The sequence below is a fragment of the Bos indicus x Bos taurus genome, chromosome 1 (genome assembly GCF_003369695.1).
Source record: "Bos indicus x Bos taurus breed Angus x Brahman F1 hybrid chromosome 1, Bos_hybrid_MaternalHap_v2.0, whole genome shotgun sequence".
Lineage (NCBI taxonomy): Eukaryota > Metazoa > Chordata > Mammalia > Artiodactyla > Bovidae > Bos > Bos indicus x Bos taurus.
In genome coordinates, this window is record NC_040076.1 from 56,085,987 (window position 1) to 56,112,292 (window position 26,306).

Consider the following 26,306-nt stretch of genomic DNA (forward strand, 5'->3'; position numbering starts at 1 on the left):
TCAGGTTCATCATTTCCCTTCCCTGGACACCAGAGTCCTTATTTTTAAAATAAGGGAGCTGATTCTTCTGAGGTTTCTTGGTTCTATAACTGTGCTTACAGTGTGAAATTGATACAAATACTTCTAATTCCAAGTAGACTCTAACTTTCTCAGAAGCAATGAGCCATGATTCTCTTTTAGGGGGAAAGAAGCTTTTCTAACATTCTCCAAAGTGACAAAACATGATTTTGTTTTAGGGAAAAAAAAAAAAAAAAGCCTTGAGGATTTTCAGCTTGTTTCAGAGGACTCTCCACACACAGCATTTTCTTTGTCGTTTTGTTTACACCAACATCTCATGCTCCCAGAGATATGCCTTCCCAGCCAGGTGCTGGGTTCCCCACTCAGCTCTAATTGTGGGTACTGGGGATAAAGGGGAGATGGAAAAGAGAAAAAGAATTGCTTGGAATTGTAAATAAGAGACCTATGATGCTTTCTCTGAGCAAAACCAGGGGGAAAAAAGATAAGTGACTAAAGAACAGTGAAAATAGGATAAAACTGATGCTGAGTTATAAACACCCGGGTGAGGTTAATTCAATAATTTCCATTAAAATATAGCATGCCTGGTTTCACCCAAAGAAATAGTCAGAATTCCTCCAGGAAATTAACTTGAAAAGCAAGCAAGCAAATGCACAAACAGAAATTTTTCAGCAAGTATATATACATGTGTTTACATATGTTGAGTATGACTATATAAATATACCTGTACATATACAAATATATACATATAAATCACTCACTGTTGTTTCCTCTGTAACATACAAGTGCAGGTTAGTAGAGAAAAATGTCATAGGCATTTTTTAAAAACCTATGTTTTCTAGATTGTTGCTTCATTGTCAAGGTACTGAAGGCAACTGAATTTTTTAATAGTGTTGAGATAAGACCCAGGTGGCGCTAGTGGTAAAGAACCTGCCTACCAATGCGCCAGACCTAAGAGATGCAGGTGTGATCCCTGGGTTGGAAAGATCCCCTGCAGGAGGAAATAGCAACCCACTCCAGTATTCTTGCCTGAAGAATCCCATGGACAGAGGAGGCTGGCAGGCTACAGTTCATAGGGTCATAAAGAATCAGACACAACTGAAGCAACTCAGTATAGCAAGTAGTATAGAATTCTTTATAAAAAATCTTTGACCTTGGGCAAGACAATCTTATCTTTTGTGCCTCAATTTTTTTATCTGTAAGATGAAGTGTTCTGTCTATACCAGATAATCATACAATTGCTTCTAGCTCCAACATTCTCTAGATCTTGGCAGAAAATATTCACGTTTTGTGTGCAAACACATTTGTTCCTCTATTTTTGACCCTTCCACAAAAGACAAATCTTTGAAAAGTTAGACTTTTCTGGAAGTGGGGAGTATGTTTTTATTCACAACTATCGTCTATGTTCTTTTGTTCCGCTCTGGGGTCTGAGGTTTAGAACAATATCCCTGGTCTCTGTAAGAACCTGAGTCACCAAATAAAATGAAATAATGTTCATTACAAGGTTTTTATTGATCCAGAAATGAGAAGAAATGCCTTTTAAAAAGATGTTCAGCAATGAGGACTTTCTGTCTGACCATTTCCTCTCCTCCTTACAATCCTTTCTCCTCCAGGAAAAAAAAAAAATTGGTTTAGCTCTCAGTTACCCTAGAAATCTATTAATCACATCTCCTATTTCCTGATAGCATTATTTAATTAACTTTGCATTAGGTTCACTACAAGAAAGAGAGAAGGAAGGAAGAAAGAAGAAAAAAAAACTGACATGGTCTCTTTTTCTCTCTTTACCTTTCTCACTTACTCTCAAACTTAGAGCTTCATTTAAAGCAAATTATTGGGGAAAAAGAAAAGGGGAATTACTGACAAAAGTCAGATCCACTGCTTGGCAGACTTTCCCTAGTCTATTGTTTTTACAGAGTGTAGTAGCACAGTATCTCTATGTGAATCTGTAGCTTGTAAAAAGATAATGTGGCTAAGAGTTTATTTGCAGCAGTCTACAAGAGCTGACTCATTGAAAAAGACCCTGATAGTGGAAAAGATTGAAGGCAAGAGGAGAAGGGGGCGACAGAGGATGAGATGATTGGATGGCATCACTGACTCAACGGACATGAGTTTGAGCAAACTCCAAGAGATGGTGAAGGACAGGGAAGCCTAGCATGCTGCGGTCCACGGGATTGCAAAGAGTCGGACATTACTGAGTGACCAAACAACAACAACGAAAGGATCAGGGTGTGTGATTTTGTTTCACGCTTTTTTTTTTTTTTTAAGCTTTAAGATCAATTAAACACTTCTTAATTTTTCAAGGTGTTTTAAAATTTCTCCATTGAATGTGAAGAGATATTTGAAATAAATTTCATTGCTTTGAAACCAGATAGAATGTAGAATTTAAAATATTTCTTCTAATTCTGTTTATGCCAACTTCTGCAAAAGTCAAAATTATTGAGTTATTGAATCATTAGCTTCCCAGGGGTTTGGAAAAATCAGGAACCATCTCTCTCTCTCTCTCTCTTTCTCTCTCCCTCTCTTTATTTCAACTTGCCACTGAAAAGAAATATCCAAAGGTTAGTTATTATAATAATTCAACTGAACTTTGTAATTCTGTTTCTCAAAATGAAAAATATTTTAATTTTTACTTAAAAACAGTTTTCTGGACTTCTGTAGAATAATATATTATGCAACTATTTTAAAAAGAATAAGTTTATTTTTGTTGTATAACATATATCTGTGTCTGCAATATAGTATGATGTAAACAAAGCACAGGTTAGAGTGCATGTGGTAGAGTGCATAGAGAGCATCCATCTTCTTCATATATACATATTTATGTGATTGTCTAGAAGAATATAAGACAAAATATAAGTACTTCAGTCTGTCTTTGGGTGCTTAGAATGCCAACTGATTTTTATTGATTTATTTTTATCCTTTTAAAGTGTTTTCTTATAATGAGCAGTTGTCATTAGAAAAACGGATTGCATTAAAACTAGTCCTCAACAGATGGACTGAGCATGATAGAAATGATGGTGATAAAACAGATTGTTGTGTGAAAAGTCTCATGAAATTCTTTCTCCTCTATTAGATGATAATTCTCAAGATTCAAAAAATTTGAGTGAAAACCAAAAGAAGGACCTTCATTCTCATGGAGGCAGGGCCACTACCTGTACCTAATTGGTTCACTTCCAGTTGGAAGTCCAGTGATCCCTTGATGATTACTCCTGGGGAGGGCAAGGGAGTAGGACCCATTCTTCCAGCAGGAATCCAACTGTAGCTGGTTTTTCTTTCCTTGTATTCGGGTGCATGAAAATTCAGAGGAGATTTTATTCCATGTGCAATTGGATACCAAGCTTTACCTCCTCTTTCTTTGTAATGTCCACGCCCCCATCACACGGTAGTAAGTCAACTGTGAGGAAAGCGCTCATCCTGAGGTGCCTAAGGAAGTACAAAATTCCTAAGAGATCTCCTGCCTTTTTTTTTTTTTTTTTGCCTTCTTTTTTCAGTCTACACATGTCTACCTACTAATTCACTTGATTTATCCTACTAAAATGTTACTCTTAAGTACAATACTCTTTTGTTGAAAATCCAGTAACTCTCTCTGACATGAAGGAAAAAATCTATAACCTAGAATTCAAAGCTCTCCAGAACTTAAAACTCATCCTAGTATGACTTTGCTTCAACACCCCCAAGAAAGCCTTTGCTTCATGATAACAGCTAACTCACTGCATTGACCTTGAAATTCAATACTCCCAAGTGTTGGCTCTTCCTGTTTTCTCTCTCTGGGATGACTTACCTCATGCTTTCCCCCAGATTCACTTCTACAATATGAAGCCAAGTTAAGATTCACACTTGATATGTTCCTAGCCCACTGATCTCTAAGAGATCACTCCCTTTTCTAAAGACCTGTGCCACCTACTCATTCATTTCTGTGCTTTATGTTACTTGACTTCTTTGGTGAGTGTGGAAGTTTTCTCCCCAGCAAAATGATTAGTTGTCTTAAAGACGTGGGCTGCATTTTATCATCTGTATTTTAAAATCACCTAGGACTATGCCTCTTCAGTAGTAATCCCTTAAGAGTTGGCACTAAATATATGTTTTTTTTGATGAACTGAGGCATTAACTAGACTGTGTTCTAAGCATTTTGGTAAAGAAACATGTACAACAGTAGAACACTGCACATTCCTGTTCTTTTTATGTAAGTAGTTAAAGGGTGAAATCTAAGACTAATCAGTCATATTTTGAGTTAACCTCAGTGAAAACCACAAGAGGAAGATTATCTTTTGCTCAGTTCCTATTTCTGAAAATGTCCTTATCTCGTTGAGGGTTATTGTTTAGACGAAGCATTTAAAAACTTTGTCCAAAACACACAATTATGGCTTGCCTCTAGCAGAAATAATGGGTGCCCCCACTTCTGTCTGTCAATAATTGAATTTGCCTCTGAAGTTCAAGAAGTTCAAGATTTCCTTTTGTGTGTAAAACTGGCTGCCTCTGTTTTCTCGGTATATGCAGCAGACCCGAATCTAAAGCAGAAGAAACACTGCAGTGGGGATTTGTGAGCAGGGATGATAATAGAAGAGATTGACATGACTTCACAGAAGAGTTATTTTTAAGTGGAGAGAATGCCTATCCTTATGCTGAAAGGGCCTTTAGAAAATATTCCTGGGATTGAAAAGCAGGGTGGGGGCAATTCCCATCACCGGGCTAGCAGCGTTGGTCTGCGGGGCGTTGCTGCCACCTGCTGCATGCAAACAGCCACGGAGGGGCTGATGCAGGGCTGGCAACTGCCGGATGCCAGGCGTGCACAATTAATGTTCTGTGGGCATCCAAAATTTTTCTTCTCTTAGAGCCTGGTTGAGTCTCAAAGGAAAACCTGTCCAATCTGTTGACTCTGGGCCACAGAAGTATAAAACAACACCCAGGAGGGAGCTTTGTCCGGTAGCCACTATATGGGAACCCTGGGCATCCCAACCCCAATGAGAGGCAAATATTTCACTAACAGTGAGTTTGTAGCTCTGGAAAACAAATGAGAATTCCCCTTTTTCTGAATCTGAGGGATTTTTTTTTTTTAAGAGTTGCTTCACTTTACAACATTAAGAGATAGGAGACCTCTAGAAACATTAAGGGGAGGATATTTTTCTTAGAGAATTCAATAAATTTAGATTCTTATTGGCATCCAGTTAGGTAGATTTCTCTTAATATGAAACGTAGAGCAGGTAGCTGATATCCCTCCCCAGGCTTGTAATGTGTCTCAGTTTAATAGGGACACTAACCTACAGATCAGGGTCTTTGTACTGTATCTTCTGGCCTGTTTTTGCTACTATACTCCATCACTGTGATTTACTGGAATTTCTAGGAGAAAAAGGGCAGAGATGAAAGCATCAAGATCAGTTATATTTCTTCCTGCCTTTCATTCAAAGACTTTTAACTCCCTATCCCTCCCTGAAAATACCTGTCAGCCCCACTTGACCCAACAACTCCAGGGACCTGAGACTTACTGATGAGTTGAGGGTGGGGAGTAAGAGTAGAAGTCTGGGAGTCCTGGACTAGGAAATCAGTAACTCTGTTGTCTGGCTTTTGCAGGAAACATCATTAGCTGAGTAGTAATGAGTAAGTATGACAGTTGTCATAGCAAATGTTTGTAGTGGTGCTGTAGAGGGTAGCCTGGACGTTCAGGAAGACAGTAGCCCTATTTCATCATGTGAAAAATCTCTTCTCCCAGGTAATTCTAAAATCTCCTGAATGGCAGGAATGATGCTTTATATCTTAGCATCATCCATATCCCCCTAAATCCTTGCAAGGGACAGATCAGTACATGCATAATAATAGGATACTTGATGACAACCTGCTCAGAATTATCTCTGCCTGACCTCAAAAGAGAAACCATTAAGAACACAACTCAGCCTCCTCATTTGTCTTTAGGCTTGCTGGGTGTTTCCTACATTTCAGTAATCAGATTAGGGTCACAGAATATTTCACCAATTGTTCATAAGATGGTATATATTTATTTTTATTCTAGGTTCATTAAACTCATTCTGTAATTCCAGCCTAACATTTCTTAATGTTGGAAGGTAAAGACATCCTATTTTACCCCAAGCTAGAAACCCAGGACAGTTGTATCTGGCAGGGAACAGTCATCATGTCCTTCTGTGAATAACCACACGTCTTTACCAAGGAGTCATTTCCCTGAAATCTAGTCTCTGTCCTCTGTAAATGAAAGTTAGTGGGTGGATGTTAACAAGCCTGGGAGCCAGTTGAGGTGGGAGATACTCGGCCTTTGGATTCTGATTGTTTTCTCTGTTTCTGTATGGTGTTTGCTGAAGTACAGACATGCTTTTCTGTCATCATCAAAGCAGACGTCCTGCCCTCATGGTGGGAGACTTTCCTCCCTGACCACCAGCCTATCCTGGATGGAGTGGAAAAGGAGCCTTCACTTCTCCACCTTCAGGGAATGTGGGTTTCCCTGAAAGAAAGGAGATGTTAAAATTCCATTTCCTAGCAGGAGCTGACCTCTGTTACTTTTCAGATTTTATTAAAATTAAATGTGTTAATTCTTTGTCCTTTCACCCTGAAGTAATTCTGGAAAGAAAACATATTTTAAAATTGAACAGAAAGACTATTATGAAAAACGGTGAGCTTACATTTGTTAAACGACTTTGTGCTCTTGCAAAGAAATGCATGAAAAGCACATTATGAACTGCTCTGCATGATTTCCTTTGTTTGGATTTTAGAAGCAGTTTGACTGACACAGAGATCCTGAAGGAGAGAATCTTTGGATATTGAAAATGCTTTTAACGAAGGTGATGCACAAGACTTCAGAGAAAAATTTCAACATTGTTCTGTTGAAGGTTATACTTAGCTGTGAACCACATTACTTTCCTGTTGACGTCTCATTTCCTGGGGTCTTGCCAAGTGATAAACAGACACAGGCGTGTGGTGGGTGTGGGGTTTTTCAGCACGAATAGGGTGTCTGGAGTTTGCTTAGTTAAAGGTGTCTATTGACTTCCGTGATCATTATGAAAATGCTGGTGTGAGGCCTTCAGGAGACAATGGAGAAAAAATGGACATACTGTGCTGTCTATTCCATCATCCAGATGCATTTGGTCAGGGGTAAGGCTTCTGGTTGTCCTTTCTTGTCACACTGGCTGCTTTAGGGAGGAAAGGGGCCTCTGGTCATTGAAAATGCCTTGTGACTACTGCTGGAATTGATCACCAAAGGCAGATTGTTACTAAAGTTTTCAGTTATGTATTTAAGTGGCAGCTCTCAGAGAGATGTAAGGATCTAGAAATGATTACAAATGAGCACTAAAAACAAGAAAGGAATGGGTGGTTTGTGCCACTGCTCTGAGACATTTTCACCCATTTCCTTCCTAAGAGGGTCTCTGGAGTAACTGGAAAACTATGCTTCTTGAAAATGAAATGCTCTCCAAGTGGTTGTCAGAACAACGCTGGAACATTTAAAAAAAAAAGAAAAAATCACAATGCCATCAAGGCTCAGAGTTTCTTGTTCAACTTTTTCTCTCTCTCAAATACTTTCTCTTTTGGATTTAACAAGCATTTCTCCTCCAAATACTCAGATCTTTGGGAGTTGAACATATGCTGAATTTTAATGAGGCATGTATAGGTATGGACCTGGAAGAAAAAGTAGACTCCTTGTGACAGCAGGGACCAGCGCCTAAAGGGCCTGTTTAAAATAGCAGGAAGAAAGATTCATTCTGCATTCCATAACATGAGGGTATTACTGTGAGCCTGAGTGTCTTAAGAATTAACTGTGCTTTTCAGATATAGCTACAAAGATTTTAAAGAGGATTTCTAAATCAAAGGAGACATTGGAATATAATGCTTTAGATAGGATAAGAGGTGTATTATCAGGCAAAGCCGAGCTCACAGGCAGCTACATTAAACTGCACTAACCTCTGCCTACCCAAACTTCTGCATCCATAAAAGTGTAGTAATTCCCATTCGTCAAGTACCTTTGAGAGCCTGGTTTTTTCTCAGTTGCTTGTCATCTTTTTATCTTTTTCCTTTGTGAGCTTCAGTGGTACTTGTCACAATAATAGATCATGCCTGAAACAGTATTTCATGTTAATTCTAAAACTGAGACCTACACTATGGAAGGCATGTCAGAGGCTTAACATGTCTGAAGTGTCTTGTACCATTTGGTCAAAGAACTGATGAGAGGGAATCTTCTTTCATGTCTAGTATCTCAGTGTTGATTATAGATGCTGCTGCTCAATGGTTTATTTTTAGTGGAAACCCCTACCACTGTTTCCCCCTTTTTACCTCAGAAATCCTAACTATAGGGAAATGATGGCCTTTTTGACTCTTTTATATAGAATGTCAAATTTCTTACTCTTCTCAACCAATTTGGAAGGGAGTTTGGAGGTCCTGAAGGTTATAGAAAGAGCGCAGACCCTAGACAACTGAATTCATGTTCTTTCACTGAAGTGTGACTTTAAGCAAATCACTTTGTCTCTCTGTGCCTTTGATGAATAGTGTTAACAGCATTACGCTTTGATGTGTGTGGAGGATTAAACAAGATAACCTATATGTAAAAGCCACCTGTAAACATGCATTTTTTAAAATTGTTATATGCTCATTAGTTACTTTTCAGCTTCAGAAAATAATATTTGGTGTTATTGTGTGTTATGTGCTATTAACTCATAAACAAAAAAGCCAATTATATTCATTGCAGGAATAGCTGTCATAATAGATTTACTAGTGGGCTTCAATCTTTAAATAGGCTTAATTTTTTTCATAGGTATTCAGAGACCTTAAGTTGTGTTTTGGACAGACCAATAGACCAAGAGATATTCAAAATTTACTAACTTCTTCTAGTGTCTTTAAGCAAATGTCTTCTTATTTGTGTTTGAGTTTTATGCTTCTTTCTCTGAATCTGGCACAAGTTCCCTCCGAATGCTAAGGCAGCCAGGAAAGAAAGTTCCAGCTGCTCCCTCAGTTCACCAGGGTAACCAAGGTCTTTCACCAAAGAATCCCTCTCTGTGAATCATGCAAACTGATGGCTCACACCCTTCCTTTTCAGGAATAGTGGAAGAAACATTCGGTGCAGAAGAACACATTTACGCTTTACCTGGCTCTGATGTCAACCTGACCTGCCAAACACAGAAGAAAGGCATCTTGGTGCAGATGCAGTGGTCCAAGGTCACTGATAAGGTGGACTTGCTTGCAGTTTATCATCCCCAACATGGCTTCTACTGTGATAGCAAGAGTGCCTGTAGGTCACTGGTGGCTTTCAGAGAACCTCCTGGGAATGTGTTTGAGTGGACTCTGTACTTGAGGAATGTTTCCTCCTCGACCACCGGGAAGTATGAGTGTAGCTTCACTCTGTATCCAGAGGGCATTCAGACGAAAATCTACAGCCTAAAGATCCAGACAAATGGTAAGTATGACTGCAAGTGGGAAGGAAGCGTGTGTTGAAAGCATTCAGCTTTCAACAAGTATGTATTCTGAGCCAGCCATGTGCCAGGCACAGTTCCTAAGTACAGAAAGGTTGAGTGAAAAGAGGTATTGCCTGGAAATGAAGACAGAAATTGATCAAATAATGCTATGAATAAATGTTAAATTGAAGCAGTGATAAGTGATAAAGGCTACAGTGGTTTTGTGAGAGTATGTGATAGAAGCCACGGAAATGGACTCTGAGAAAGTGGCACCTGAGCCGAGGTCTGAAGACTGTGTAGATATTAACACTATTTGGGAGGTGGGAGATTTATGACGGATCCAGAGACAGGAAACTGCTGTTGTGAAGGGCTATGCAGTGTTTGAGAACATGGGGAAATGCCAGTGGGACTGCGGTGCAGAATTAAGGGATGAAGTGGGAGATACAGTAAGGACCAGATCATACTGAACCTTGTCAACCATGTTCAAGGCTTTGATATTTATCTAAGCACCTTGGGAAGACATCGAAGTATTTTCATCCAAAGGATGGCATGACATTTAAAGCCTGATTGAATTTGTGTTATGAAAAGAAGCCAGCACCAGTATGCGAATGAAGTGAAAGGGGATGAGAAGAAAAGGTGGAGAGAACTTAGGGAACAACCCCAGTAAAGTAATGCAGAGGAGACAGAGTGGTTGTTTGGATAGATATAGAAAGAAGATGACAAATTTGATGCTTTGGGCATTAAACAGGTAGGACTTCATAATAGAGTGGATCTAGGACAATGACAACGGAGAAGGCAATGGCACCCCACTCCAGTACTCTTGCCTGGAAAATCCCATGGACAGAGGAGCCTGGTAGGCTGCAGTCCATGGGGTCACTAAGAGTCGGACACAACTGAGCGACTTGACTGTCACTTTTCACTTTCATGCATTGGAGAAGGAAATGGCAACCCACTCCAGTACTCTTGCCTGGAAAATCCCATGGACAGAGGAGCCTGGTGGGCTGCCGTCTATGGGGTCACACAGAGTCGGACACGACTGAAGCGACTTAGCAGCAGCAGCAGCAGGACAATGGCAATGTGAGTGAAGGAGAGAGAAAACATGCATGTGTCTGGCATGTACACCTGAACGGTGGTGCCATTCACTGAGATGGGAGACTAAGGAATCAGAACAGATTTGTGGGGGGAGTTTATCAAAGTGGCTTTGGATATATTTCTTATAAGGCAGGGAAAAGTACCAAGGAGGCTGCAGAATGTGTAGCATTCACTCATACTTGCTTTATAGGGCCACCTTTGGAGGCAGGACTCCTAGGTTGAAGTTCTAATTCCTTTCTGGCTGGAACTGAATTTCACCTGGGGATTGGCATGTACGTTCTCTGAGCCCATCTGAAAAACGATGATAATAATGGCTACCCTAAATTAGTTGGTCCTCAAGTAAATTATGTCTATACTAGTGGAAAAAATGAAAACAAAAGTCAACAAATGGCAAATGCATACAAAATGGAATGATTTTAACTTAGGGGCAAAGTGACCTGGTGGTATAAGAAAAAAATACAACAAAAACTAACTCACAAAGGCCATGCTTAAAGAAGGCAAGGAGCTGCCCAGGACAAACAACACATATGGATTTATTATCTCCTCTCCACTTCTCATCAAGAGATAAGACCATGGTGTTGGCAGTCCAGCTACAGAGCAGGACCTCTTCTACCTCTGCCTTAACAGTGCCCCAATTCCCATTGCTGTTTTCCAGGAAAAATACTTCATTTGGGGATGGATTGAGGTGATAAGGTAGAATGAAGAGAAATGAGAAGATCTGTACAGAGTTTACCTGCATAATATATATTTTGAAGTCAGGTAGTCTGGATTTGAGGAGAAGACAATGGCACCCCACTCCAGTACTCTTGCCTGGAAAATTCCATGGATGGAGGAGCCTGGTAGGCTACAGTCCATGGGGTCGCAAAGAGTTGGACAGGACTGAACGACTTCACTTTCTTTATTTCTTTTCTTTAATATGGAGCCCAACAGAACATTTGCCACACTTTAGCACAAGTACATGTTGAACTTCAGTTTAGACAAAGATTTTTTTTATCTTCTTCTTAGAACTGTAAACTATGCTGCTACATATCTGAGAACCTAATGTTTATTCCATGGAGAATTGACGACATGGATAGGAAATAGGAGGTGGGAATGACTCGACATAAAGACAGCCAATGGAAAGGAGATATTGTGTCATTCAGAAAGGAGAGTGGTGCTGCCTTTGAAGGGAAATGTATTTCTTAAAGGGCCAAGCTTCTAGCTGCTAAAAACAGCAAATCACTGGGGAGACAGAAGTCATGTATACATGCTTTGTGCTTGTCAGTTCCCAATTGTCTGATTATAACTTTGCTGTTCATCAGCTGGACCAGAGGGGAGAGAAATGGCATCCGTGTTAAAAAAATGTTCTGGTGCTGTGTATTTGGGTATAAAGGGAGAAAAATAGAAAAGAAAAGAAAAAAAAAAGGAGGAGGAAACTCTTTCACCACGCAGTGATCAAAGATGCGTGTGCTCAGTCCCTCAGTTGTGTCTGACTCTTTCAACTCCATGGACTGTAGCCCATCAGGCTCCTCTGTCCATGGGATTTCCCAGGCAAAAATACTAGAGTGGGTTGCCATTTCCTCCTCCAGGGCATCTCCCCAACCCAGGGATTGAACCAGTTGTCTCTTACATCTCCTTCATTGGCGAGGAGGCTTTTTACCACTAGTGCCACCTGATCAAAGATGTGAGCCTGGTATAAACCTAGGGGACAGGTATTTAGATGGGGCGTCTTGAGGTGTTACTCAAAAGCCCTGTCAAATTCCCCCAATGATATCTTTTTCCCCTTAATTCTTTTGATCTTCGCTCACTTCTCCTCTCCCTTGTGCCACTTCCCTCTCACATCCCTGGGAGACCTTCAACAGGTTGGTTGGGTCGGCAAAGCACTCATGAGTGCAAGTATGTGCAGTAGGTGAACAAATACAAATTGAAGTGGTGTGTAAAAAATGCTGAGGGACCAGAGGTGGTTGTGACCTCTTTCCATTTCCTCTCTGTTGTCTGCGGGGTCAGTCTCTTCCCTGTCTGTTCACAAAACAATGTAAAGCCTGCCCGCCTGCCCATGCTCCTGGAGCCTTTGAGGGAAAAGCTGAGAAGCTGAGGGAAAATGCTTTGAGGGAAAAGCTGGGAAGGGACTCTTCTACTGTACCTTGTTCCTTTGTATGAACTAGTGCTCTGAGGCTGTGGAAGAGGGCAGAAATGTTACACACCGTTCGGCATGTGCTTCTTTTTTCATTTTCATTTGACAGAGTTTCCTTTTAGATTAGCATTTGATTTATTCCAAGAAACACAATTCCTTGAGTCAAGCCTTGGTTGATTGTAATCCAGGTTTCCTTCATTTGATGCTACTGGATCACACAGTGCTTCAGACTATTAAGACTAATGCGTTTAAAATACGTAGTTGTTAGGACAGACACATGTGGCTTTAATTTCCCAGATTACAGCAAAAGTCTTGGGCGGGGGAGGCGTTCATGCTTTTAGAAGCATTAGTAGGAGAAAAAGGAGGAATGGTAGAAGGAGGAGGAGGTGTGGGAATAAAGTAGTATAGACTGTAATAACAGAGGGGTAGTACTGGTAATAGAAAGGAATAATCTTGATACTATAATCTTGAAAATCTTAGTCTAACTGCATGCTGTTACCCTGCCTACAGGCATAATTCATTCTTCAACCTTTTTTCCTCAGTTTCATTGAGGTATAATTGACATGTAACTTTGTATTCACTTTAGGTATACAACATGATGATCTTATATGTGTGTATGTGTGTGTGTGTGTGTGTGTGTGAAGTAATCATCATAGTAAGTTCAGTTAACATCCATCACCTCACACAGTTACAATTTTTTTTTTATGATGAAGACCTTTAAGATGTACTTTCTTTAGCAACTTTTAAACATGAAGTATGGTTTTTCACTTTAATCATTATGCTCTACATAACATCTGCAGAATTTATCTATCTTATAACTGGAACTTTATACCTTTTTATCATCTTCATTCATTTTGCCCACTTCCCACCCCCTGCCTCTGACCAGTCTATTCTCTTAATCTGAAGGCTGTCTGACATTTCTTATTTTTCTTTGCCAGTGCATCTGTTGAGCAAACTTGATTATTTGTCTTGTATAATTACCCACAGCCTGGATTTTGCTTTTACATCTCATGGTATCTCCATGCTCTTCTTTCACCTTTTAGTTAGGTATACATATTTGATCACATTTATTTTTATCTTCTGGTAAGAATATTTCATAGATGATGTTGTGTAGTTACATCAGCACTACATAATGTCTGGTTGTGTGATGTTAACAGCCATTGATGGGTATTGCCTTAGATCCATTCATTCATTATTGGCTGCTGGATAGTGATGTTCTAATTTTTCATTCCTTCATTTATCAGCTGAAATGTTCTTATAAAGAGAAACTTCTTCTCATGAACCAATTATTTATTAGATATACAATTGGTCTAAAAAAAACAAAGAATAGACACTTGATTCTTTCCCTTTACCAGTTTTAAAAATCAGTTTGTTCACTAACATTTTTAGGTGACAAATAAGTATTTGTGTTCAGTATCAAGAATCTATATGAACTTAAGCATATTAGTGAGTTTTAATTCATTATAGTTATTATCTTTATTAGGCTGAAAATATACTATATATAAAATCTATTAACCTTTTGTGATATGAATTGCAAATATTTTCTCAGTTTTTCATCTATCCATACTTTCTTATGGTATTGTTTCCAGTGCAGCATAATTCTTACTTTTTGAAATAAAATCTATCACTTTTTCCTTAATGGTTCTAATTTTGAGTCATACTTACGAAAAATTTTCCCCATTCCTAGATTATACAGAAATACACTCTTTATTTCTAACTCTTCTATGTTTTTAAAATTAGTATTTAAAATTTTGATGTTAAGTTTCTAGTGTTAAATACTATATCAAAATATATTTTTATTATTTCTAGTACTTTTTTGTTATTTCCTACTTCTTTTCCTCTCTGTGGTTCAGTTTGGAAATTTTCTATTGACGTATTTAACAATTAACAAATAGTGTTTTTCTTGATACACAGTAATTTTTCAATCTCATCAAATTCATTCTTAATTTCTGATATTATATTTTACAGTTATTGTTTTTGATAGAGTTTTAATTCTTTGATGAACTTGTTCATCTTTTCATCTATTCCCTTCATCTTTTTCTCTATTCTTGAATATGTTAAAAAGTTATTTTAATATCCTTATTGTTAACTCCAATGTTTCTAGTTTTCTATGTATGCAGTTTGTTATATGTATTACATATATAAAGAAGACATATTGTGCTGTTAATGACAATAATAACAAAAGGAAGGGATGTGCTGGAGTAAGTTGTGAAAAAAAGAGAAAAGTAGACCAAAAAACAGACACATGAACGATCTCATGTAATAGACCCAACAGAACAGTGCTATAATTAATGATTTGAAGAATTTCATGTTCTTAAAAAAAAACTGAGAAGAAAAAAAGAAAATATATATAAAACCTTATATTGACCCATATAGTTATCATTTCATATGCTCTTCATTTCATCCCATGGAGAGAAGTTACTATTTGGTATCATTTCCTTTCAGCCTGAGGGACATAGTTTAGAATTTCACATAAGAAAAATCTACTTGCCATGAATCGTTTTGTCTTTTTTTCTCATTTTTATTTCTGAACGTTAGTTTCACTAAGTGTAAAATTCTTGGTGGACTGTTTCTTCTTTCAGTATTTTGAACGTCTCTGATCTTCATTGCTTCCAGTGAGACGCGAGCCATTGATTCTGTTATTGGTCCCTGCGTGTGATAAGTTTGAGAATTTTTCCTTGCTGATTGCTTTCATAATTTTCTCTTTGTTTTGGCTTTTGGCAGTTTGATTATGATATGCTTAGGTGGGTATTTGGTTATATTTGTGTTACTTAGGTTTTAAAGTTCTTGAATGTGTAGATTAATTTGGAGAAATTTTTTAAAAATAAAATATAAAGTTTTTGGCTTTTGTTTCTTCAAATATTTGTTCTGACCTCCTCTGTTTCATCTCTCCTTCTATGAGTCTAATTACATATATGTTAGAACATTTGATTTGTCCTATATGGTTCTGAAACTCTGTTTTCCTTCGATCTTTTCTCTCTGTTCTTCAGATTAGGTAATTTATATTAATCATTATTTAGGTATGCTGTTTTCTTTTCTTCTGCCATCTCAAATTGGCTGTTGAGAATCTCCAGTGAACTTTTTAATTTTTATTATTGACTTTTAAACTCTGGAATAATCATCTGTTTCTTTTTATCTTCACTAAAATTCCCTATGTATTGAATCATTGTCACCATATTTTGCTTTAATCCTTTGAACATACTTTTAATAGCTGCTTTGAAGTCTGTTAAATCTAATGTATGGTCTACTCAGTGAATTTCAATGAACCACTTTTTTCTTCAGTATGGGTCACACTTTCTTGTTTCCTTCATACATCATCATTTTGTTGTTGCTGTTGAAAGCTAAACATTTAAAAAAAATAACATGACAACTCTAGATTCTGTGGGTTTTTAAAATTTTCAATAACTTACTCATATTTAAATTGCAAAATCTCTCTCTTTTGGCCATACACGTATACCTCTGCTTAGCTTTTCACTATAATTCTCATGTCTTTAGTTTTGTTTCCAAGGAATTGCGCATACATTGTCAAATTCCCTTTGCTGGTCCACAGATGAATTTGGTAAAAATTGTGCTCAAATACCTCAAGCCCAATAGGCTTCCACCCTCTACACATAGACGTCTGTATGGGAGGGAATTAGAGACTGCGTTCAAAGTTGCGACAGTAATACCTCCCTTGGCCTTCACTTTTCACTGAGCTCTCTCAGATCCTCTTACTCATGTATATTTTTCCCAGTCAGCCTGGGATGTGTAAAGAATTTATGTCAGCTCTTTTATGACTCTTTGATTTCTAGAATCTCTGTTAACTGTCTGTCTGGTCTGCCACTCACCCCACTGGGACTGCACACCCAGGGTAACCAAGCCTCAGTTTTTTTATGTTGCCTACCACTTGCTAGCTGACAATGTGAAGGATTATCATGCTCAGACCTAACTTAAGTCTGTCCCTTTTGGAAGTAAAGCTGCTGGGTTTTGTAGCCAGCTCTAAGATGGTGAAATGACCTTTCTCCCCGACCTAGTTGAGAAAGGTGATGCTGCTGCTGCTGCTGCTAAGTCGCTTCAGTCGTGTCCGACTGTGTGTGACCCCATGAACGGCAGCCTACCAGGCTCCCCTGTCCCTGGGATTCTCCAGGCAAGAACACTCGAGTGGGTGGCCATTTCCTTCTCCAATGCATGAAAGTGAAAAGTGAAAGTGAAATCGCTCAGTCGTGTCCAACTCTTGGTGACCCCATGGACTGCAGCCCACCAGGCTCCTCTGTCCATGGGATTTTCAGACAAGAGTACTGGAGTGGGGTGCCATTGCCTTCTCTGGAGAAAAGTGATGGAAGGATCCCAAAGCAAGCAGGCTGAAGACTCCTACTGTTCTTACTGAAGCTCTGGTGGCTTGTCAAAGAAGAAATGTTTATCAATTATATGTTTGTCTTTGGTCAATTTCCAGGGCCCTGAAAATGGTGATTTTTAACACATTTGCTCAGTTTTATATGTATCTTTTTTTCACTGACCTCTTCATGCTCCCGAAACAAGGGGTCCCTCAATATCCACCCAACCGTGTTTTTGACACTTATATTGTATCTTCACTTAAAATATATATTCATTACTACTCACTTATAACAATTATTTATTCTTTGTGCTAAAGGTAAATACATATTCAACACTTACCCTCAGCCTTTATGTAAATGTCTCTTCAGTTTGAAGTATATTCTGTTGGAGAATATTCAGGAAATGCTCATGGGGCAGTATTCCCTGAGCTCTTGTGTGACTTTTAATAAGTTTTATTTTTATAATCTTCATGTTAAAGATTGAATATAATATCCTTAACTCATATTTTCTTTCCTTGAGTATATTAAATATGTTGTGTGTAAGTTGTTGCTTAGTCATGTCCAACTCTTTGCAAGCCCATGGAATATAGCCTGCCAGGCCCCTCTGTCCACTGAATTCTCCACACAAGAATACTGGAGTGGGTTGCCATTCCCTTCTCCAGGGAATCTTCCTGACCCAGGGATTGAACCTGGTCTCCAGCATTGCACGGAGATTCTTTACCATCTGAGCCACCAGGGAAGCCCATTAAATTTTACTATATTATTTTCTGGCATAAAGAATTGCTGTCCAAAAATTAATAACAATTTGATTTTCTTTCCCCAGAACTGATTTTGTTTAACATTTTTATAAAAATATGCTTAATATCCATTCTGAGAGTATTTTCCTACTTTTGAAGTAAAATCTTTTAATATATATTTTCTAATCATTTTATTTTAAGAAATTGTAATAGAGTTATAATTTCCAGTGTTTTTCTATTGTTTATTTCCTTAAGTATTGTTTATTAAACATATTCTCCATCTTCTTGCCTATCTCTTTTACCTCTTTTTGCTTATAAAATCCATTATTTATTAACATTTCACTTAAAAATTTCCCTCATTCTATTTTTTAAATTTCTTTTAATGCATTAACTTTTGTATTAATACATTATTGGTTTTTTTTTCTAGTTTGCTCTTAATTTCTGAAATGATTTTAAAAACTTATTTCCAACCCTTTCCTGAATTTTCTCACTTATCTTCTAAAGAATTTCTTCTCTCCAAATGACTCATTTAGAAGTCTTTCTAAAATTTATCATAGCTTATATCATTTTCTTTATTTCTTTTAGTTCATTTTGAATAATTGGGCTATAGTTTTTATTTATTTTGAAGTCATGTCTTTCTAATATGCTGTTATTATTGTAGGAATATTACTTTGCTCTCTATTCTCTTTTTTTCTTATGGTATCTTTACATGTGATTCCAACCCACTTTTTTCTATTGCTCTAAATATGTTTGTTAAATTGACTTTTATCACGGAAGAGTACACCAGGCTATCTTTTCTAGAGTCTTCAGTGTCTCTAGAGCTCTCCTGTTATTTTCAAAAAAAATTATATGCCATTATACTTTATAAAGTGCACTTCCTTTCCTCCTATCCCTCACTTTTATCTAAATTGCCTCTCTGCTTTCTCCTGTTGGGCCTGTCTGATATAATTTGGATTGTAATCCCAGGGGTTTTGTCTCAGAGTGGGATTTCTCTGAAAAGTCCCCTCTACTCTAGCACTGACAAGCCTTTTCATTTTTCCCTTGAAGGCTCTGGGAGTTTGGTGCCTACAAACTTCTTTCTCTATTTCTGCTGCTATTCTCAGATTAGTTTGCCTTTCTTTCCAGTGGTTCTCTGTTGACTTTTTTCTGGACGGTACGAGGGGTAAGTTCTTAGTTCTAAAGGCCACTGATTTTCCTGTTTCTTTTTGCACAGTTGCTTACACCACAGTGGTTTGTTGATTTGTTCCCAACTATTAATGATGTTATATTGTTATTTAGTGTTCCCATAGATATTGCCTATAGTTTTACTACTCTAGTTCATCTGTTTTTATTAGGAATCTCAGGGATATTAGAGTTATGCCACTTGTATTGCCAACTTCTCAGAATCTGGACAAACTTTACAAAAATTTACTACTTATGTGTTTGGGTAATGCACATTAAAATAGAATTAACATATCAAGTAGATTTCATAAACTATACAAATATGTGCCTTGGTCAGTCTTTGTTTAAAATAAATGATGTAAGGAGAACAATTATAATCTCAAGAATAAAATTAAATAGTATTAATGGTGGTATGCAAATAATGGCCAAAAAATTTGGTGGTGATATACATGTAACTCCATTTGGGAGTGCTGTTATAGTAAATGCTTTTAACCATAAAAGGCAGGAATTTTGTTATTGTTGTTTTGTTCTGGTTTTTAAATTCTGAGGTTGGAGTAATATATGGAAGCAGCAATGGAGAGCAAGAAAAGCCCTGATCCAATCCTCCTGATCTTGAGGCAATAAGGATATAGGAAAATAAACAACCACTATCTGAGAATGATGCAGGGAAGGTGGGCCCTAATGGGAAGGCCTGGCTTCAATTAAGAAAGCAGGAGGAGAGAGTTATCATTAAAGAGGACAACTGATATTGACAAGAGCTTGAAATGCAGCAAAACTTTAAAGGCAAAATACAACATTTGAAATATTCCCATGTATTTTAAAAATGTGCTGTTGATAATAAGGAGAATGTTCATACCTCATGACCTATTAATTATACTTCTGAGAATGTATCTTAAGTAGCTAAATGGTCAGAAGAAAGCTATTAGTTTAAGGATGAACCTTGCTATAAAGATTGTAATAGTTTAAATAAGTTAAAAACTGAAAAAGCATATGATTCAATACTTGAAAATTGCTAAACAAATTATGATGTATATATGTAATGTAATAGAAATTTCAACCACAGGTAGCTTAAGAATCATGCAAAATCTTTTAAGTAAAGCTATAGGTAACACTTGATGGTAAATAAAATTGCAAAGTATGAAAAAAATAGCTGCACACAAACAAGATTTGCATAAATACAGGAAAAAAGAATAAGATTTTCAGGATATTAAGATGATAGAATTGTTGTCATTTATAAGTTATTTTCTGATATTATAGTTTACTCACAAATGTATATATATGTATATATAACTTTCCCCAAAAGAGAGACTATAAAACTATTTATCTCATATCACTTTAAAAATGAAAATAATTCATTAGACATGCTTCCTTGGAGTTTCCTGATGTGTTTTTCTGTGTGATTTCTTCTTTGGAGAAATATCTGTAAGCTCTAAAAAGACAATCAGGTATAAAAGCAGTGAAAAGATCAGCATATGTCAGAAGTTTGGTGAAAGGAAGGGATGAAAAGGCAGAGCACAAAGAATTTTTAGGTCAGTGAAACTATTCTATATGATATTACAAGAGTGGATATATATCAGACTTTGGTCAAAATTCATGGAATGTACAACACCAAAAGTGAGCCTTATGTAAATAAAATATGGACTTTGGGTGATGATGTGTTTGATGTAGTTTCATTGATTGTAATGAAGGCATCACTGTGGTTAGCGATGTTAACGGGGGAGATTGTGCATGCATGAGGGCAGGGTATATATGGAAACTGTACTTTCCACTCAATTTTGCTATGTACCTAAAACTTCTCTAAAAAAAATTGTCTACTAAAAATTTTAAAAGACAACTGAGGCCAGATTATAATGTTTTATATTCTACCTGATCCAGGAAATATGATCTAAAGACTAATGCACCAACTTGAAGTTAAAGCAGAAGAATGTACTGAACTGTGAGTTGGATTCTGTTAAGGGAGTTTCCCCATAGTTATTCAGTGATAGACAACCCTGTGCTTCTCAGTGACCCTGTTACACCATTTATACAAGGAGGACTGTAGGCGGTGGGGTCCTCTTCATAGGTATACCCTGAAGATAGTTGAATCTCTATACTAAAACTATTCTCGTTTCTTGGATTAAAAATACTTTATAGACCAATCACAGATCCATGTCTTTCCCTCCTTATGTTTTGTTACAGTTGCACAAGAAGAATGGAAAAACAACCATACAATAGAAATAGAGATAAATGGGACTCTGGAAATACCATGCTTTCAAAACACTTCCTTAGAGATTTCATCTGTGCTCACCTTTGCATGGCTGGTGGTAAGTGTTGCCCTTTTCAGTGAATAATGGCCATGATCTTTAAATATTAATGAAGTGAAGATGAATAACAAGTAATAATAGGGAAGGAAGCACACTGGATAAGAGACAAGCATTATGTGAAGGTTGAGTTAATGTCTGGAGGAAGGACGGGAGGGCACTATGGGATTCCTTCCAACTCGGCAAGCCCCCAGGTCTTTGAATGCAGTGACTTAGAAAAGAGTTCCTAAAGGTTAGTTTATATTTCAAGCTGTATACTCAACAATGATAACAGAAAGAAAAAAGTGTGATGGTGCCCTGGAGAGGAGCCACATCCAGCAGAAGCCCCTACTCATCCTTATTTGTTTACACATAGCACATGCAGGGGCATAGACTCCCTTTTTTCCCAGAACCCTACTACCACATCCTGGAAAATAAACAACATTTCTTGGACAGGAAACACAAACTCTTAACGCACATCAAACACAAATAGGAAACGCCCATGAGAGAAGCAGTATGTCTATACAAAACACCACTGCCCGGCTCCATCACGGCCACAGGTAACGACAGGCCTATGGCAGCTATGTTTCCTGACTTACAAGAATAAAACAAAACAGACATATGGATTTTTATGTGAAATTTTCCAAGGCAAGTCAACCAAATGGCATCCAGCTATTAACCAATATATAGAGTGGACTCCTAATACTACTGTTAAATCAGTTGATAACACAAGCCTTACATAATTATAATTACCATAAACACAATTTTGAGAATCATGAAATGGGTGGGGTTATTTAGATGATCCAGACTATGACTGTATCAATTTTTCAGGTCTTCATCAAAATGAAAACACAAGATTTTAAAATTCTTACATAACTAATAAATGTCCATGAGTATAGCAGCTAATACCATTTGCAAAATACTGTACTTGCATGGTTGATCATTTATGTTACAAGTTAGTAGAGTTTTGTGGACTGTCTTGGAAACTGACCCTTCGTGTAAAAAGATTTCTCTGAGGATGTGCCAAATCCAAAATAACTGACTTTCAGGGAGACTTTAAAATATAACCTACTAATAATTTTTTATTGTCTAGATATTTTTTGGATAGTTAGTATGATCAAAAGACATTATAAAATGCCTTTCTCAAATTGTTCTAAAAGCTGCAGTGTCTGTTTATAATGTCGAAAAACGTATGCTCCCCCTTTTTATGGTTTGGTTGCTGAAATGTAAGACTTCCTGCCTGACATTATGCCCATCATTAAAAAGTCAGTTTTTCTTAACTAATGTGATACAAGGTGGTTCTTAGGAAAAAAAATTGAGATTACAGATTTTCTCAAGAAGACAGAAACCTGATGTACTAAACATTACTGTAATGCAAATACAGTATCTATACCTAGTTTACATTATTAATATTTCCACCAATGGGCAAAAATTTTCCACCCTAATTATCAGTAATTCACTATTAATAGGGGTAGTAATATTTAATAGTAATCAAAAAGATTAAGATTTAATAAAGCTTTACTTAGAGATTTTTGTGGGCTGTTAAGTTGATCTGTAGTATCCTTTTCATATCTGAAGAGAGTCTAATCTGTTTTTCCAAGAAACTGTTAAAGTTTTCAGTCAGCTTGTATCTTTTCTGTGACACTGAACTTCTCCAGAGCAAAAAGCTGCATTACTCATTTTAAAAATCCCTAGATCTAGTATATTGCCTTGACTATCAGTTCAGTTCATTTCAGTTCAGTCGCTCAGTCGTGTCCAACTCTTTTCGACCCCATGAATCGCAGCACGCCAGAACTGTCCATCACCAACTCCCGGAGTTCACTCAGACTCATGTCCATTGAGTCAGTGATGCCATCCAGCCATCTCATCCTCTGTTGTCCCCTTCTCCTCCTGCCCCCAATCCCTCCCAGCATCAGACTCTTTTCCAATGAGTCAACTCTCCACATGAGGTGGCCAAAGTACTGGAGTTTCAGCTTTAGCATTATTCCTTCCAAAGAAATCCCAGGGCTGATCTCCTTCAGAATGGACTGGTTGGATCTCCTTGCAGTCCAACGGACTCTCAAGAGTCTTCTCCAACACCACAGTTCAAAAGCATCAATTCTTCGGCACTCAGCTTTCTTTACAGTCCAACTCTCACATCCATACATGACCACTGGAAAAATCGTAGCCTTGACTAGATGGACCTTTGTTGGCAAAGTAATATCTCTGCTTTTCAATATGCTATCTAGGTTGGTCATAAATTTTCTTCCAAGGAGTAAGCGTCTTTTAACTTCATGGCTGTAGTCACCATCTGCAGTGATTTTGGAGCCAAAAAAAATAAAGTCTGACACTGTTTCCACTGTTTCCCCATCTATTTCCCATGAAGTGATGGGACCAGATGCCATGATCTTCGTTTTCTGAATGTTGAGCTTTAAGTCAACCTTTTCACTCTCCACTTTCACCTTCATCAAGAGGCTCCTTAGTTCCTCTTCACTTTCTGCCATAAGGGTGGTGTCATCTGCATATCTGAGGCTATTGATATTTCTCCCGGCAATCTTGATTCCAGTCTGTGCTTCTGCCAGCCCAGCGTTTCTTCTCATGATGTACTCTGAGGCACTCTGCTGCTGCTCATTCGCTTCAGTCGTGTCTGACTCTGTGCAGCCTCATAGAGGGCAGCCTACCAGGCTCCCTGGTCCCTGGGATTCTCCAGGCAAGAACACTGGAGTGGGTTGCCATTTCCTTCTCCAATGGATGAAAGTGAAAAGTGAAAGTGAAGTCGCTCAGTCGTGTCCGACTCTTAGCGACCCCATGGACTGCAGCCCACCAGGCTCCTCCTTCCATGGGATTTTCCAGGCAAGAGTACTGGAGTGGGGTGCCATTGCCTTCTCCGAGGCACTCAGTAAATATCTAATAAATAATTGAATGGATTTGTTTCATTTCTCTTTGTCCTCTCCCTTCATAGTCCTATTTGTTGGCTTCCTATTAAATGGGTGATCACTAAACCTCATGCTGGCTGTGGGATTAGTTAATGAGAAGCTCATTATCAATGACTAGATAACTAATAAGACATCCTCTAACAGTTGTCTTCAAAGAAACTAAGAAGGCTCTGTAAACATTATCTTTGAATCCTGCCAAGACATCTGAGATAAATAAGGGATGGAGAGATTGCATCTAAGGTCATAGTGAGAGAGTGAGTCCTAAACTTCTACTGAAACCTCAGGCCATGCTCTCACTTTAAAGAATGCATCATAATTGAGACAACTTGAGGAATCTTTTTGAAAGAAACTTCTTTTCAAAGGGAACATTGTATTGGCAAATATGCTGATTAAATTCCAACTGTGCATTCCCCTTTTAAATGTCGAAATCTTTTACTCCTTTGATTTACATTCGTCCTCCACCCTACCAGCGCTGTGGGATTCAGCAAGTCTGAGATGAAATCATCTAATCTCCCATTATTAAGGAATAAACTACAGCTCTTTATGCCATGACTGTTATAAGTCTGCAGAGGATATAAATATCCCCTCAATCCATATTTTAGTACTTTAGTCTCTTGTTAAGCCAGCAGTAATAATCATAATGATAACCAATCATTCTTACAGATATGATATAATGTAACTTTTAGAAAAGGTTACAAAGAAATGATGAAGATGAGCTCAGGAGGGTAGAAACCCAGTATATTGGTGTATCGAACTCAGTAACTCTGGGGAGCTGCAGAATGTTCCCCACTTCAAGAGCTGTGTTAAACCCTGGAAACAATTTGACAAACTAAAATTAGTTTAATCTAGGTCACTGGAAAACAAAAGCCACGTTCTGTATGTGGAATTTTATAAAATCTAATTCAGTTAATGACCTTCACGGGAAAGGTAATTATTGGGATTTTCAGTTATCATAAAAATATTATTGACTGTGCTTCCCTGATCCCATGCTGAGACTGTGTGAAATGTGTCCATGGAGCAGATCCCTTGCATTCTGGAATTTTGCATTCCAGGACCACGACTACACTGAATTAGAAAGGCATCTGGTGCCAACTGTGTATCTGATATTTCTGTAGCACAAGAGGTAACCAAGTAAGCACAGAGGATGTCAGTTGAGGGTCCGTGTGCATGATGTGATGACGAAAAAGTCACAGAATGTGTGTTTTTAGATGGAATGCAGTATGAAAAGGACAAATGATATTCTTCCCAGTTTATGTCCTGGGGCGTGAGCTTGCAGTCATCAGGGAAATTCTGCAGGGTTATTCTGGGAGCTTCTGAATTCCCTCTAATGTTCTGTGTCCATTCCAAACTATCGTCCTGATTTCCCACAGTATAAATTTCAGGTCAGTCGAACAAACATATGTGAATCTGTTTTAAGTTGGTCCTTTAAGCTAGGTCCTACGGGGATAGAAACCTGTACTGGACATGTTTCCTACCATGAAATACAACTTTAATAAAAATGTAAAACAGCAACACGGAGGGAAAATAGTTTGATTCTGACTCAATGGACCTGGAAAAACCTCTTAGGTTATTTTTGAGCTGGATAATTAAAGCCAACAAGCAGCAGACATGTATTTCACCAAGACCCTGGGACCTGTGAGCACAGGTTGGCAGCACCCACTTCGTCAGGGTGGGAGAGATGTTGAGGGATGGTTGTTCCCAAACTTGATGGATAAAGAGAAACCCATGACTCTTCTCTTTAAAATCAGGGAAAGAAAGTGAGAAACATATCAAACAGTTCAATACTAATGATAAAGGCATACAACTAGAATCTAGATGCTTATTTCTTTAAATTTTTCTCTATAAATGTATCTTTTCTGTACTCTCTTCTTTATTATTTGTAATATTTTACATGTAAATGAAAATCAAAATGGGCTTCCCAGGGGGCACTAGTAAGTGCCACCTGCCAATGCAGGAAACATAAGAGATGTGGGTTCGATCCCTGGGTCAGGAAGATCCCCTGGAGGAGGGCATGGCAACCCACTCCAGTATTTTTGCCTGGAGAATCCCTTGGATAGAGGAGCCTGGCGGGCCACAGTCCATGAGGTCACAAGAGTTGGACATGACTGAAGCTACAGTACCCACACACTGTAAACAATATTGGTCTTCCATGCCTATGGGAAGCCTAGCTATTCAGAAAAAACAGCTGTCACCTTCTATCTGCTGGCTTCTGACCCTAGCTACCTTCACCATAATCAAAATGGAAGTGTTAGCCAACCTACAAAATGTTGACAGCCAATTGTGTTGATTGGAAAAAATATT

At 38.0% G+C, this 26,306-nt stretch overlaps 1 protein-coding gene across 2 annotated transcripts in view; it reads left to right on the plus strand.

Annotated features, from left to right (window-relative positions):
- Positions 1-6,948: 6,948 nt before the first annotated feature.
- Positions 6,949-26,306, plus strand: part of CD96 (CD96 molecule) — a 96,811-nt gene continuing 77,453 nt past the window's right edge. For both annotated transcript variants that reach the window (XM_027516006.1, XM_027516088.1), the window contains exons 1-3: positions 6,949-7,107; positions 9,041-9,397; positions 20,990-21,114. In XM_027516006.1, the coding sequence (XP_027371807.1) occupies positions 7,047-7,107; positions 9,041-9,397; positions 20,990-21,114 (543 nt within the window). In that variant the 5' untranslated portion in view covers positions 6,949-7,046. The remainder of the gene's footprint in view (positions 7,108-9,040; positions 9,398-20,989; positions 21,115-26,306) is intronic.